This window comes from Schistocerca americana, chromosome X, assembly GCF_021461395.2.
Source record: "Schistocerca americana isolate TAMUIC-IGC-003095 chromosome X, iqSchAmer2.1, whole genome shotgun sequence".
NCBI lineage: Eukaryota > Metazoa > Arthropoda > Insecta > Orthoptera > Acrididae > Schistocerca > Schistocerca americana.
In genome coordinates this window covers 732,196,387-732,213,705 of record NC_060130.1, presented here as the reverse complement: position 1 = coordinate 732,213,705, position 17,319 = coordinate 732,196,387, and the positions used below count along the sequence as shown (strand labels likewise).

General features: G+C 42.2%; 1 protein-coding gene and 1 pseudogene across 1 annotated transcript in view; one reads left to right on the top strand and one right to left on the bottom strand.

The window, feature by feature from the left end:
- LOC124556288 (stAR-related lipid transfer protein 13) overlaps positions 1-17,319 on the bottom strand; it is a 667,281-nt gene that overhangs the window by 201,781 nt on the left and 448,181 nt on the right. Inside the window, exon 8 of the mRNA XM_047130265.1 lies at positions 2,648-2,781. Within this exon, the coding sequence (XP_046986221.1) occupies positions 2,648-2,781 (134 nt within the window). The remainder of the gene's footprint in view (positions 1-2,647; positions 2,782-17,319) is intronic.
- LOC124557074 lies at positions 14,517-14,634 on the top strand (annotated as a pseudogene).

The window sequence follows — 17,319 nt, the reverse complement described above, 5'->3', positions numbered from 1 at the left end:
CATTTCAGTGTGTTAGTTGCTTTTTTCTCTGGGTTTAACAGTCTTCCTGGAAACACATCACACAATTTACTACCTGATGTTTTCTGCACGGTTGTAACTGCACCACTAGGTGGACTACGCCTGTCAGTATAGACTCATCGTTTTGTGGCGTCCTGTCCACACTGACATGGTGGCCATGGGGAAATTAGCAATAATGACTTGCCACATGTACTTGGTGGTTCTAACCATGCTGTAAACATACAGCCCCTAATAGCTGTAACTATTAGTCTGCAAATGAAGTAAATACTTATGTAATGTTAGTCATTACACTATCTTCAGTCACCAATAAAAAATCTGCACTTCTACCCTTAATACCATATAAATACAGGGTGTCTCTCCTAAGAATCATAAGGCGCTATTTCTCTAGTGTTTCGGCAGATGCCTGCAATTTCGTTTTTGCAGTTTGTAGATGGAGTCAGCCCAAACAAATACTGCTCACCACGCCTCTCATGTGACTCACAGTGTCGACGGAAATCGCTGGTTTCTTTCCCGTTAGAAACAAAATGATATTTAAAATGGAATTTTACCGGCCCATTCGATAGAGCGGTCCCATATTAGTCTGGTGCCATTTCCTTTTAATCGATATGTATGAACATTGGCGGTAAAACACTAAGAATAACCGGCGCTGCTGTGTCGCTGCTGAGGTTCTGATTTATTCTTTCTGTTTTACTGTCCCTGTTAATACATACCGATAAAACAAATATGGCACTAGACTAATCTGGGACCGCCCTATCGAAAGGCCACGTAGAATTCTGCTTCAAAAATCATTTTGTTTGCATTGGGAAACAAACCGGCGATTTCCTTCGACGCTGGGAGTCGCATGAGAGACGTGATGAGCGGTATTTGTTTGGATGACTGTAGTTACACACTGAAAAACTAAATTGCAAATATCTGCCGAAACACCAGAGAAAAAGCGCCTGGTGGCTCTTAAGAGATAGCACATACGAACTGTGTAAGTTTGAAAGACTCTTCGAGGCACGTTAACTGACTGAATAGCGTACACAAGCCGCTTTGTCATTTTTAACTCTTAACTGTAGTCGTGAAAAGTAGCAGCGTTTCTGTAGTCGTGGGTCGGCTGGACCGAGCTATTTTTAAATAATAATAAAAATAGAAGTATGTTTTCGTTTTCAATTTTTTTTATTTAACTGTGAACTTAAACATTAACAAACGTAGTACTGAGCAAAACTAACGATATGAAATTCCAGTTTTTACTCTAATTTGCACTTACATAAATCAGTCTTAATTAGAAACATGCCACTGAAAAAAATGTGTAGAATGTACTAAACAATGACAAAAAAGTAATTTTTCCTTAAATCTAAAAAGTGCTTCTTCATTGCATCAAAACAAAAACTTAAAATTTTCTTATGCACGATTTACTGACAGTGCTCAAATTGAGCCAAGTTACATGCGCGAATAGCACAGTGGTTTCTAACAAGCCACGCAAAACAGGCAACTTGCACTTAGCGTGCAAGTGTACAATCTTTGCTCCTATTTAGGCGGACACAATGAGAATCTCTTATATTATCTCGAAATGCTTCATTTACATCAAATGGCCCAATACGTCTTCATCGAGTAGTGGTACGTGAAAATCTGATAATATTATCTATCCTCACACGAGCGTGTTTTAGGCCGTGCGAATTTCTTTATTTGGTAAAATTGTTTCATGTAATTAGTCTCTTCATTCACCTGAATTTCATCTTGATGAATCTTTTCCTTGTCAGACAATTGCGAATTTGAGTCACGATCACTCGCTATCGCAAACTCCTCGTTACTGTCTGAGAACTAATTTTCTGGATTTTTAGACGAAAGATGATTACGCGGAGGTGTACTTTCCAATTTCGTGTTCGTAGCTGCGTAATTCAACGTTCAGCCATTGCGCTTATATGTCATATCGATTTCCAGAGACACTGCTTAACTTTGCCAGTACAAAAACCTGAAATAAAACAGTAAAACTAAAGACACGAGAAAACCAAATAAATCATATATCCAGCGGCCCGCGCGTACACCGATGGTGACCTCAGAAGCAGCGAGCGAAAGACGACTGTGTCATGCAGCTCGGTGTCTGGCTTACTGCCGGTAGGCACCTAGGAGCGTGGTGGGCTGTGGCTGCCACTACGTTTTTTACACACAATAAAAGATTGAACATTGGTCCACTGGAACCACGACTACAATTAAGGGTTAAGATGGGAGACACAGAAAACTCTACTCAAACACACTGAGAGTGCATTTACATACAGATTTCTTGTGGTCAAAAAAGTATTGAGAAAGAGTTTACGACTCATGAGGCTAATAGTTAAACCTTTTTGCGAAGTTTATATCCTTTATGCAACCGAATGGACATCCTGCTCCTTATGAAGGAGACGGGACTAAAGGTTTTCCATTACATGTGCGTTAGCTACAGTATTAAAATTGTTCCATTTTATGGAAGCCCTTTTGATATAGATATTACATCTTACCTAGCTTTTTAACATTAGCACTACATTAAAGGTCACACAGTCTACATTTCCAAATACCCGCGTAGTGAGATACAGTTGGCAAATTTTAATTTAGCAGCACGCCGTTGTACGTCCCAGCAAGTATGACTGTACAGAAGAAAATGGAAGCTTACCTTGGTCTTGTCGACTCTGATAGCAGCGCTCCTGTTGAGCGTGTGCAGCCGGCGGAAGAGCGACTTCAGCGAGTCGGCATCCAGGAACGGGTGGTCCCTATGCACGCTGTTCAGGTCGATGGGGAAATGCCCATCTGCGATCAAAAAGAGTGCACGTCAGCAAACATACATGCAAACACACACACACACACACACACACACACACACACACACACACACACACACAGAGTTAATTAGTGAAACAGTCTGGAGCAAATGAGCAGTAGCTTTACGCTACTAGACAAAATAATCGTAGTACAAGTGAAAGTTCATGGAACTGCAGCCACCAATTAATAATGAAAGTACATGATTAAAATATCGGGTAAGAATATCGTGCTGTGTTGTAGTGTATTATAAGTAAATAATTTTTACCACTTGCCTTTTTTTGCTTCTGTTCAAACTAAGAGGTTAAATACGCATTACCCTATGTTTTGCCATGTCAGAACATATGGCAGATGTGTATATAACTAATCCAAGTCGTGTCTACCTTTGCCCATCGCAACAGGAAAAGTGGCGAGGTTGACCGGTACTACTTGTGTTGGGTGCCGGGATAAGAAGTATTTGGTTGATTCGAGTCTAGAGACTATATACCCAACATCCATAAACATTTTTTGGGTACGGTAGGTGGAAAGAGGGCGCTTTTCCGTTGGGGTGGCACCGAGTTCCTCTCCCTCACACACGGATGTCTAGTTTAAATTAAATCCCGTTAGCATTTGAAAGTGCACTAAATCACTTAATAATATAGACAGAGAGATAAAACTTGACACACATGCCTGAAATGACATGGGGTTTTATTTGAGATGCGCTCTATCAAAACTTTTGTACACTACATACATTACATAGAACATGGTATGATTACCCGTAGTATTGGTAGGGAAAGAAACATAAATGAATGTGAAACTGGCAGCCGACGACTTCTCCTTTTTTTTAATTTTTGGTTTGCACGTAATTAGAACCGCGCATCGTTCAGTGTTAGTGCGCTGTGGATTTTATATCCTTACAGAACATAAAATGCATTTTATAAGTAATAAAAATTAGCTGATCGGGTAGCTTACGCAGTTTTGTGTAACCAAAGCAATTACTTTTCATACATGTACAGCTTACATGCACAGACATAAAAATATATACAATTATTGTTGTTATTTTGTACTCAATAAAACATTCTTCATCATGATCAAAGGCAAGAGTTTACTGTTATTACTGATAAATGCAGAAGTTATTTGTGCATAACAGGAACATGTTTTATATAAATTCGACAAAATATTGAAGTGATGTTTGATATATTTTTGTTTTGCAGTTTTTCATTGTACCTTTTTGTTAAGAAAATTAGTTTGCTAGTGCTATATGATAAATCTGTATTGTTTTATTTATGTTTGCTACAACATCCTTCTGTTTCACGTTACAGATCAAGAATATTCGAATAAAACGTGAACTAAACATTGGCAATTCCACTTCTTCTGCCAGCCAGAGTGGACGAGCGGTTCTAGGCGCTACAGTCTGGAACCGCGCGACCGCTACGGTCGCAGGTTTGAATCCTGCCTCGGGCATGGATGTGTGTGATGTCCTGAGGTTAGTTAGGTTTAAGTAGTTCTAAGTTCTAGGGGACTGATGACCTCAGAAGTTAAGTCCCATAGTGCTCAGAGCCATTTGAACCACTTCTTCTATAAATACTATTTCTTCAAAAGTGACTGATAGGAGAGCAGCTATGTAGAACGAAAATGTTCTGTATGTTACCTGTCCCTTTATATAATCTCAGTCAGTTTCTAGACGGTTCACTATGTCTAGTTTTTAGGGAAATCTAATAAAATGTTGATCGCATACGCAAAGAAAGCGATCTTCACGAGGCAGCCCCCGACAGGTATGCAAAACATCCAACGTACCGGTAACGCGGGTACGAGCTTAGCTAACCAAAGCTACTAGAAAAACTACCGTAGTCTCGTTGTCTGCGCTTTCTTCTGGTAGTCTACAGTAGCCTACGGTTGTTTTATAACTCTAGATTTTATGGAAACCAAGAACGAGTGCAAAAACAGGCCAACAGATGGCGCTGGACAACTACACGTCAGTGACGCCGCATGGGAATCGTGTATAAAATGAGCTACAGCGAGAGAGGGAGTCAGGTGCATCAGCAAGTACTGCATATTGACTTCACCAGAAAAGGCACTGTTAATGAAGCTTTAGCACGTTAGTCGTGATCGAACCCTTTTTCTTCGAGGGAGCACCTGGTGCTGCTTTCCAAACTGTCAACGCAACGGATGTGAGGTATGCTTATATGTTACAGAATTGCATCGTCCCTAGCCTGGCTGATAAACACCTACTGGGAGGTACCACTTTTATAGAGGATAGCGGTCCACCCCAAGTTGTTACACGTGTGAAGAATCTCTTGTGCACACCGTTTAGTCAGTAGCGCGTGCTCAGCCACCACTTCCGTCGTGCTTCGCCTCCCAGGTCCCCAGACCTCAAGCCGTGTGATATTTGGTTGTGGGCTTGACTGATGACACAAGTCTACCGCGATCGTCCGACCTCATTAGGGGTGTTAAAAGACAATATCCTATAGCCGTTTCTCATGATACCTACTGATATGCTGTACAGTGCTGTTCACAACAGGGAATTCAAAGTTTAGCTCGTGGTAGGCAGAGGTTGAGGGTGGAATAAAACCATTTAAGACACTGATGGTTTACAAGAAATATCAACGACGTATCAGCTGTGCGGACTACAAGCCGTAAAAGAAGCTGTGATTATTAAACTGCTGTAAAATTATGTCTTCTACATTAAAAATCCTTATTTATACTGCGCTATACCTCGAGGATTAAATATCAGCTATATTGTATATGGCTAATTGAAATAGCATTTCCGTCATCTCGGCAGATACGGGCCGCAAGTAGGATACGTGTAATGTAGCAAACAAATTTCCTCATTATCACTACCTCGGACTTTGTTGACTTCGAAAACTCACACAGCTAAATAGGTCTGGTTAGAAATATAACTGCACTATTCACGTGAAAATTAAATAAACGGTCGCCAGAAGTGTTGATACTATAATAATAATACTAGATGAATTAATTGTCCGATTTAGTATTTCGATTGTAATCGTCGTGTTTAAACGTCATTTCTTTAGTGCATGACGAGTATTCGTAGCATCTATGCTGTGTTATTGATGACAACTTTGCTTACATAATAATTGGTGAATAATTGAATCACTAAAATAACTATCATCTGACACAGGGAAGAACATAAGGTTAGTTACTGCGATTAAAGTCCAGTTCTGTCCTTGCTACAGAGCTACCAAGATGGTCCACCAATCGTACTACTAGTGGTAAGAGAAACTAATGTATCTGTCTATCATGTCCATACGCAGGAGATACTTTTTAATACAGTTTTCTTATCGTTCAGATGATCAGTTTCCTATTTCCTTCCATTCGTCAGTCAACCTTGTCACGATTGTAGCTAGTTACTACCATTTCATTATCTATTAATTATAATTCGGTCTCAATTAGAGGTAGTCTTATGTGCTCGCTGATATGCTGCAACAGCTTCAGCATGCATATTATGCCTTTCATGCCACTGGAGAACAGTTACACAGCGCCCTCCACTTTGTGCCTGACACAAATGCTTGTCGGTGAGAGGGATCTGATATCTCGTGGCGATTCTCATAATACTGGCGCGAGCACTTCTTCAACCCCCAGACAGACTACTGGAAGTCATCTGCATTCCAGTATTACATCTCTTATTTTTATAACTGGACGGAAGACTTATGCTGTTATAATCAATGGTATGGAAATGAAGTCCCATTCTTCTTGACAGAGCGTAGATGAACGATGCGGGAGACCCGCACCGCCGGACTAGACAAGATCCTAATGGAGGTGGTTTGCCGTTGCCTTCCTCCGTCCGTAATGGAGATGAATGATGATGAAGAAGACGACACAGCAACACACAGTCATCTTGGGGCAGGTGAAAATCCCTGACCCCGCCGGTAATCGAACCCGGGACCCCGTGCTTGGGAAGCGAGAACGCTACCGCGAGACCACGAGCTGCGGACTAATCAGTGGTATAGGTATGGAAAATAGAGTAAATGTAGAGAGATCGTGATGTTAGGGAAACAATGACAAATGTATGCTGAAAGACTGCGACGTAGCAGTTACGACGGCACTGCTCAGGTGAACATGTCAGATCATGCAGCTTTGCAGGTTCAGAGTTTGTGAAAAGTTCCGATAGAGTGCTTGGTTAGAGCATTAGGGGCAAAAACGTATATCGACAGCAGAGAATTTCTGCCGGACGAACTGCGATAGTATACTCTAACAATTAGACTTCAGAGAGAACTTCAAGGGCAGACTGACGTTGCAATGTGGTGTAGTGTTCGCTTTTCTATGAACTGCAACTAATGGAATAGAAAAGACAATCGTGATCTTACACTACTGAAGACAAACGAGCTATACCTGAAGTGATGAGCTCCCTGCAACCTTATGCTCGGCAATGTCGACCAGCTACCACCGCAGCGAGATGCCGCCTTAAAGTCACAACTAAATGAGAACGCTCGTGTTCGAAGATCGGAATCACCGATAACACTAGGTGTCCACATTCCACCAGTGTTGCTTGATGATGTTTCACGACCGATGGTTTGCCAAGTCAGAAAACCCCCCACAATTGACTTATTAAAATGTCTTTTTTTTTTACAGCCTATTGTCGCACTTTCTCCACAATGATAGCCGTTTCTGTTCAATTACAAAACATCTTAGTATCTATTATTATTATTATTATTATGCTTTAGAAACCATGAAGGCTATTCTCTTCAGAATGAACAATATTGAGAAACTGTGCTCTGTTCTCACAAATAATATTCCATTTTCTATAGTCTTAATATTTCCCTATTTTGTAATAAATTTAATTTCTCAATCACACTGGTGTCCAAAATTAAAGCAACAAACGGAAATTTTGCAAGGGTGCTTTTATTTTGCCACAAAACAGTATAAAAAGGTGATAGAAAAGTAGAAACACTATGTAGAATACAGAACGTGAACAACTGCAACATGCATAATGGAAGGCAAACGTGTTCCTCGTTTTTCCCAACATAACGGATTTGAACACACATTCCGACAGCTGGTTAATGTGCTCAGTTTCACCACCTCTGGCAGCAATATACGCCCGACAACGATAGGGCAGGCCGCGAATGATGTTATCAATCTCACGTTGAGGCAATAACGCCCATTCTTCCCGCAGAGCTGCTCCCAGGTCTTGGAGAGTGATTGGTGGTTCAAATGGCTCTGTGCACAATGGGACTTAACATCTATGGTCATCAGTCCCCTAGAACTTAGAACTACTTAAACCTAACTAACCTAAGGACATTACACAACACCCAGTCATCACGAGGCAGAGAAAATCCCTGACCCCGCCGGGAATCGAACCCGGGAACCCGGGCGCGGGAAGCGAGAACGCTACCACACGACCACGAGCTGCGGACGTGATTGGTGGATAGTGACGTAGTGGAATCAGTCTCCTAAGTGCACCCCAGACATGCTCTATGGGATTCAAATTTGGAGAGCGAGCAGGTCACGCCATGCGTCCAAGAAAACGTCAACTACCTGTGCTCTATGAGGTCGAGCATTGTCGTCCATTGATATGAAGTCTGGGCCCACAGCACGTCACAGTAACCGCACATGAGGTCCCACGATCTCGTTACGATACCTGACAGCAATTAAACCCTGCCGGTTCATCCGTGCAATTTCATAACGATATATTCGAGTTGTCAACATAATCCCTGCTCACACCATTAGCGATCTTCCTCAATATCGGTCTCTTTACACGATGGTTCCCGAAATCATGCTCCACGATCCCTCCAGATACGAATCCGCCGAGAATTACTCTCCAGACCATATCGGGATTCATCTGTGAAGAGAACATTGGCTCACTCTTCGACCGTCCAGTTGGCATGTGAACGACTCAACCGTAGACTAAATTTCCTTTACTAGAAGTCTATGGTCACAATATTTTTTGTTGGCAGACTACCGCTTTCGGCCTATAATGACCATCTTCAGATCTGTTTTATAAAAACATGTCCCAATATACTGGAGCCATAGTGGCATCGTCAAATGGCAAACACAAAATCAGCACCAGCATCGTGAAATATATATAAATAATAGTATATACAAGAGTCAGCTTGTCAGCAGCACTGTTCAATTCGCGACCATGCCGCAGCTTGTCAACTTTAGACGTTCCCTTCTGTGAAGACGCGTCAGAGGTACACATACAGCAGGTCTCCGACAGTGAAGGCCTCTCTGCCGAAGCCTTTTGTGCAACGTTTAGCTCGATACAAGGCGTCCAGTGGACGCTGTGAGGTCAGATGCCAGTTGCCGTGCAGTACTAAGGCGGCTCCGTCGTGCCCTTACAGCCAAAAAAACGGTCCTCTCTTTCTGATGTCGCACGTGGTCGGCCCTGCCCTGGTCTTCGGAATACAGTTTCGGTCTCTAAAAACTGCTACCACATCCGAGAAACTACAGAACGATTCACATTAAGCCATCGAGACACATCAATTAGCGACTGTCCTGCTTCATTCTCCCTATTGCAACCCACCGCAGAGAGCCTGGTAGGCGTCTTCTCTGTGCCATACTGCACCGTCTGTGACTTTGTACACAGCGACTGTGGATGTGGGACTACACAGCAAACACTACACCGTGTGATAGATGCCCTTACGTCGTGCTGGGTGTGGTCGCCCGTTGACCTGAATGCCATCTTCCGTGCAAATTTGGAAATTTGTGGTAAGATCTTATCGGACCAAATTGCTGAGTTCAACGGTCCCTAAGCTTACACACTGCTTAATCTAACTTGAACTAACTTACGCTAAGGACAATACACACACACACACACACACACACACACACACACACACACACACACACACATGCCCGAGGGAGGACTCGAACCTCCGGCGGGGAGATCCGCGCGAACCGTGACAAGACGCCTAAGACCGCGCGGCTACTCCGCGCGGCCTACCTTCCGTGCAGAATGCGATCGTACAGACAGCTATTGACAGTTTGATTATATCGTCAATGAGACACAGAACAGGGAAACAATAGTTTGTTGCTTTAATTTTGGACTCTAGTGTATTTTGTCAATTGCAAAATGGTTCAAATGGCTCTGAGCACTATGGGACTTAACATCTGAGGTCATCAGTCCCCTAGAACTTAGAACTACTTAAACCTATCTAACCTAAGGACATCACACATATCCATGCTCGAGGCTGGATTCGAACCTGTGACCGTAGCAGTCGCGCGGTTCCAAACCGAAGCGCCTAGAACCGCTCAGCCACCGCGGCCGGCTGTCAATTGCAATATCAAATAAAATTGTAGATAGTGAATGTTCTAGTTTGATTTCTGTTTGGGATGTTTCTCACTCACGAACATTGACTTTCGGCGATTACTCTCTACAAAATGAACACAACCATGTGTTCGATACTACCACTTGGCAGGGCCACTCTTAATTTAATCCGAAAAGTAATACCTGGGATAGTTTCCATGAAGCCACAGGAAACAATCTGATCACTTGTTAGGACAGGGGTTCGTCAAAGTGTTTGCCGGGTATTAAAGCAACCACACTATGCTTGGAGTTAGAGTACAAAAATAAATAGTCCAAAGGAGTATTACAAGTCCCACACAGTTCTACAATTCAAGCAGATGCTTGCGTTCGCTGAGATACGTGACCACGGAGTTCTCATGCACTGCTCTGGATCATCAGAGTTTAGTACAAATCGAATAGTATATCTTCCACCTGATCCTAACAGGCATGGCGAAGGTACTTTAAGTTTTGCTGATTATTCTAAAGACTCAATAACGGCACAGCACGAGATTAGTATCGCCTTCAGTGTGTGACAGTTGTAACCCAAGGGCGAAGTTCATTCGGCCGAATTTGCTCATGAAACGTTTAAATTCTTTGGAAAATAGCGCATTCTAGATGCCTGTAAAATGTTTGTAAAAACAATTTCTACACTTGCGGTAGTACCACAATCCAGTTTCTAGCAGACAGGAATCTAACCGTAAAAGTGTATGAAGCAAGGAATACTATTATTTAACGTGTCATTTACGATGAAATATTTAAAAACCGAGCTCAAGTTCACATTCGACCAAGATACTTCAGGAAATCGACTGAAGCCTTCGAAGCAACCGTGTCTACATTTGCCATGCCGGTTTTGGTAAACCACGGAAAACCGAAATGTCAATTGTCTGATTAAGATTTAAACCTTTTTCTCCTAAACGAAGGATCATAAGATAGCTGTTTTGTTGGCGTGGCCATCAGTCCAAAAAAACTGTATTGATACAGCTCTTCACACTAGTTTATCCTGTACAATTTTTTCCCTATCTGGGTGACTACTACAACCTGCATAAGTTTAACTCTGTAGACAAGCTTTGATTTCTCTGTATAACTTTTACCCACTTCATTTCGTCCATTACCAAATCAATTATCCCTTGATACCTTACGATGTGTCTTATAAACCTATCACTTCCTTAAGGGGCTCCGGAAAGGCTCAAAATCATGAAAAGTTCAATTTTTACTTTTTTGCGTTTTCTGAATCTGCAGACTATTACCTTTTAATAGATATATAATTTATTCAATTCCGAAGACTACAACTATTTTTAAATTTTTTTTGAAATGTGTTCTACATGGGCGTGACCCACTGTGGCGCTGTTAAACTGCTGTCAAATGGTGTTATTAACGTCCATGTTCATCAGGTACATTTTAGTGATGTGAGATAAAGTATGTGGTGTGGCTAACCTGTGATGGTTCAATATATATCGCTGGTGTAATTGTCGATTGTTTCATGTTTATTTACTCTGTCGTTATCGCGAAAATATTCATAATTAATTCTGTTTCTTGAGTCTCTGTTTTGTTGAAGTATAATAATGAGTAAAAGTAAAGTTATTAGAAATCCTCTGAAGGCTTTTAAGAAAAGGAGAAATGTTGGAAAACCAAAGGTATGTGTTATTACTGTAAACAATAAAGACGATAACCAAGTGAGTGAACCTAACCTCTCAAGTACACCTGCCCATAGCAGTCAAAGTGGGAAAGAAAATACTTCACAGAAGAAGCTTGGTTCAATGAGTGAAAACTATGAATGTTTTATGGGCGAATCGGATGTGAATGAAATATTTGATATGTCGGTTCTCAAAGGAATTTTTTCAAACTGTGTAAGATGTATTCATTGTAGTGAAGTTGGTCTGGAACTCTCCATAATAAAGCACGTAGGACTTGCTAGTGAAATACAACTCAAATGTGATAAGTGTTCATACATGACCACCTTTTGGAACAGTGTTGCAGTAACTGCAACTGAAGAAAATGGTAGCAAAATCTACGAACACAACAACGAGCGATGGTTGCTTTAGACAAGGAACGCCTTCGGGCTGCAGACAGGGCTGTAAAGAGTCTAGAAATACAAGCAAGAGTAAACAGGAGGAGGAACAAGAGGAAGCTGGAGGAGGAGTTTGCAGAGGATGAAGATAATCCATCCTATGGACCTGGAATGCACTAAAAAGTTAATCCAATCTTTGTCGCTCGATTCCCGAAACTTTTATTTTCTCATACTAATTACATGTTTTCTAAGGATCTTCCAAACATATTTGTTTCAAACTTTCAGTAAATGTTACACAGTACCTTCTGCATAATTTAACACAGCCTTTTTCCAAAAAACTGTATATTTTTGAATATATAAATAAAAAATTGCAAAAAAATGTTGTGAATTTTCATTACAATTGAAAAAAATCATCTTTAATAACTGAACTAAAATTTTGTAAAATCCCTGTGTTAAGTTGTATCCCATATTCCAATAAATAATCTGTAAAAAGTTCAACTTCCTACCTCAAATACTTTGTGAGGAAAGATGTAATTTATAAGCGTTATTTTAACATTGCAAGTATAGGGCGTTCCGGAGCCCCTTAAGTCAAGTTGTGCCATAAATTTCTTTTCACCCCTAATTGATTCAGATTCTTACCATTGCTTATCCAGTCTACTCAGCAATGTTCTGTACCACAACATTTCCAAAACTTTTGATTTCTTCTTTACTGCGCTTTTATCATCCACGTTTCACTTCCGTATAATGCTACCTTCCATACAAACACTTCCAGAAAATGCTCTCCAGCACTTAAATTTGCATTCGCTGTGTAACATATCATTTACGGCCGTGCTGTTAGGGACGCTGGTGGAACGGGGCTTTACTCAGCCTGCAGCTGACGGCTGGTTTCTGCCTTAATCCCCCTAAAGCGGCTTGTGGTCGAAGTCTACTAGGTTGGCTCCAGGGCTGGAAACTTTCCCATGACTGGAGGTATTTTCTAGCACGCTTAAAAATAAACTTGTCAGAGTCCGTGTAGGAAGCAGTATTTTCCGGAGGAGAAGGAAATAACTAATGAGAATGCTTGAATTCTGCTCTTGAGGCTGACTGGCTGAAAGACTGGAATCTTTAAACAATTTTGTGGAGTTTGTTGGAGCTCGTGAAATTGTCTGTGTTGTGTGCTCTCTGCAGCGCAGGTGCTGTTTCGGTAGTAATACTGACTTCTGAATTTAGACGTTAGTGATCCACCGTTGTCGACAAAATATTTCATCTACATAAACGTACAACAAGAACTTGAAAGTGCGTTCCCCATGCGCGGGAGTGGAGTGTTGGGCAGTTTTTCCGGTTTATTGTAGGGTAGTGTGCGTTTTAGACCGCGCACGTATGGTTGACAGGAAGAGATCCATCGCGTAATTTGATTCACGTGCAACCACATTTCTAAGAGCGTATGTGTTCTAGCAGAAGACGCCAATTAGACTAGCGCGACGACACGAAGCTCAGAGGACGAGTCGAAGTAAAGTTTCAAAGATCACATACCTCTCGTTTTTAAGAAAAAATTTTCTCGCTGCTGCGAGTCTGCAGTTTATATTCTCTCTACTTCTGCTTCTATCAGTTATTTCGCTAGTACAGTACGTTTAACGACTCATCTCCGAGTCTAATTCCCTTAGCATTCCATTCCCTTCCCATGGTTTGATTCGAATACACTTCTTCACCTTTTTTTACTTTTTTGATGTTCGTCTTATAATCTCTTTTCAGTACACTGTTATTTAGGCTACACTTTTTTTTCAAGTCCTTTGCCGTATCTGACAGAAATATTACGTCATCGGAAAATCTTACACTTTCAGTTCATCTCCCCGAACTTAAAATTTCGTTTCCAAATATTCCTTAGTTCCCTTTACTGCTTGCTCAACGTACAGAGAGAGTAACACTGGGGATAAACCAGAAGCCTTCCTCACTCTCGTTTCAAGTACCAAACTCCGTTTTCATGTCCTTCGACACGCAGTTTGGGTTGTGTCAAAGTTGTAGATTAAGATATTCGTGGCTGACCCAGTAACCCTGGAAGTGCCAGATAGATTTCCAAATGCTTGGCCGGCACGATCACCTGATCTCACTCCCTGTGATTTCTGGTTGTGGGGCTACCTGAAGGACACGGTTTACCAGAGGCACATTCACATACGTGATGATCTGAAGCGCAGGATATCAAGAGAGGTAGCCAGTATACCGACGGACATGCTTCATTCAGATGTGCAGAATGCAATCCTGCGCTTTCAGACTCTTCTGGACACTGATGGGTGGCAGACTGAGCCCCTTTTGTAGCAGTAATGGTACCGGTATGTACCGGTATTATGTATCGTAGCAGCATATAAAAAGTGTCTCAATTGAACTGATTCTGAATTATTTCTCTTCCCCATGTCCTTGACATTATTTCTACCAAGTTTGGTACTCGTACGGTAATTAAGTTTCGTATTATAACGTGTTAAATAAGGGATGTTTAATTATAACCCCCCTGTATTTACACATGGCAACGGCCTTGCCGCAGTGGGTTCACCGGTTCCCGTCAGATCACCGAAGTTAAGCGCTGTCGGGCGTGGCTGGCACTTGGATGGGTCACCATCCGGGCAGCCATGAGCTGTTGCCATTTCTCGGGGTGCACTCAGCCTCGTGATGCCAACTGAGGAGCTATTCGACCGAATAGTAGCGGCTCCGGTCAAAGAAAACCATCGTAACGACCGGGAGATCGGTGTGCTGACCACACGCCCCTCCTGTCCGCATCCTCAGCTGAGGATGACACGGCGGTCGGATGGTCCTGATGGGCCACTTGTGGCCTGAAGACGGAGTGCTTTTGTATTTACACATAGCACGAGCAAGACTCGGGCGCCGCCCGCCCGACTAACTGCCGCTGGCCGAGTCCTACTCGTTCTCTGTCCATAAAGTATTATATTTTGCCCCCCTGCATTTTATCCCGTATAACTTCTGAATTCCAAAGAGTGAATTCCAATGGTAAGGTAGGAACACATGAGTTTCAACCTTCGTTTTTAATGAGGACTCGCTTTTTCCATTACGTTATCTGAGCATGACCCCAGATGTGACTCAAACTTTCATTGTGACTGGTTTTCCTCCTGTTACTTTACAACAAAGGCAGGTTGTTCTCCACAGCTGAACAGCAGTTGCAGAGAAACAGATATGATGGAGGGTCGTGGCTTGCACTGCCGCAAGGCGCTTTTCATTAGTCACTGCTTGTCGATTACATTGCACGTTCAGAATATCTGAACGGTTTGCACTGACACCATTTCATGTCATCACATGTTCATTTATTTGGTCTCCATCAATACATTCAATTCATTTCTGTGGAAGTAATTCAACTGATATGCATCCATTGTGGCAGGATATGCCACGGTCTTCCACCAAATTCGTTCTCATATTGATATTATTCCCACACAGGATCTCTGGGTGTAGTTTTTGGAAATCATAGGTGGAAATTCCAGTGACAATGGAAGTTTGAATCACACCTGCGCGCGTGCTCATAAAAGCTAATGGTTACGGTGTTTGCTAGAATAAATAAGGAAATCTGGTTTCGAGTTCCGGTTCAAAGAAAAATGTGTGTGAAATCCTAGGGGACTTAACTGCTAAGGTCATCAGTCCCTAAGCATACACACTACTTAACCTAAATTATCATAAGGACAAAGAAACACACCCATACCCGAGGGAGGACTCGAACCTCCGCCGGGACCAGCCGCACAGTCCATGACTGCAACGCCTGAGACCGCTCGGCTAATCCCGCGTGGCGAGTTCAGGTCTGACACAAGTTTTCGTTAGTCGCGAGACGTGACTCACGACATATTCAGTTAGTTATTGTGTTAGGCCACATACAACTTTGGCCAATATTTAACAGTAATCAATCGTAGCGCCCAAGCACAGGAAGCTTCAAATGGTTCAAATGGCTCTAAGCACTATGGGACTTAACATCTGAGGTCATCAGTCCCCTAGACTTAGAACTACTTAAACCTAACTAACCTACGGACAACACACACATCCATGCCCGAGGCAGGATTCTAACCTGCGACCGTAGCAGCGGCGCGGTTCACGACTGAAACGCCTAGAACCGCTCGGTCACATCGGCCGGCACAGGAAGCATCCCGTGCCACGTTGACACGGTAGCTTCTCAGTACTCCTGCAGCTCTAGAAGCTACAGCGACAGGCTATATGCTGCGATAGGACCGTGACAATAGCTACTGCCTTAACTGAAACAAATCCCTGTCAGCTCTTTCTTTTTTTAAATTTCTGTTAATTATATGCCCCCCCCCACGCCCCCCTTGCCCCGGGCCTAGTTGTCAGTGGCTATGTCATTCTTTAGCTTTTTCTAAAATCAAACGAAATATATAAAATCTACAGAATCTACGCATAAAAAACGTCTCCATGACATAATTTGGCCAACTAAATGAAGCACCAAACGGCCAACAGAAATCTCCTGATGACGGAAGAAGTCGTAGAAAACTTGAGAGTGCCGGCCGCGGTGGTCTAGCGGTTCTGGCGCTGCAGTCCGGAACCGCGGGACTGCTACGGTCGCAGGTTCGAATCCTGCCTCGGGCATGGGTGTGTGTGATGTCCTTAGGTTAGTTAGGTTTAAGTAGTTCTAAGTTCTAGGGGACTTATGACCTAAGATGTTGAGTCCCATAGTGCTCAGAGCCATTTGAACCAAAACTTGAGAGTGAATACAAGTTTAACACTGTAAGAACTCCATGTATTCAAGAATGTCGAAAACGTGCGTTGTCTATTTTTCACGCTGTGAACATGACGCATTAATGCAATTGTAAGGGCACCTGTATTTCTAAATTACGTGAATAATTGCTGGTGTGATTAATTAGTACAGAGTAAAATTGTGCACAATGGATTGTCTACCGTATTGTTTTGTTGTAATTATTCTTGTTCTTTACATTTAAAAAAATAGTAAGCACTTCTACCGCTTCAGCAGCATAATGAATTGCACAGTATTTAATCAAAACTCTCACACATTAACTTCCTTATCTTTCCCTAATCTAAACCAATCTCTGAGGACATAGTTATCGGTAGCCGGCTACTTCTGGACAAGAACACAAGTGGAAACATTTACAGTCATTAACATCCATAAGCTAGCTGACAAGGCTGAAAGATTATGGCAAGTATATCACATTCCGCAGCCGCGTTGTTGCGCTAAGTATTTCGAGACGAAATAATCTCAAATGTCTTGATGTTTTTGATAATACGATTCACAAATACATGTAAGTGGCGGCAGGAGCCCATTAAAAATCTGACTGCACGAAGTATTTAATAAGTTAACTTTTCA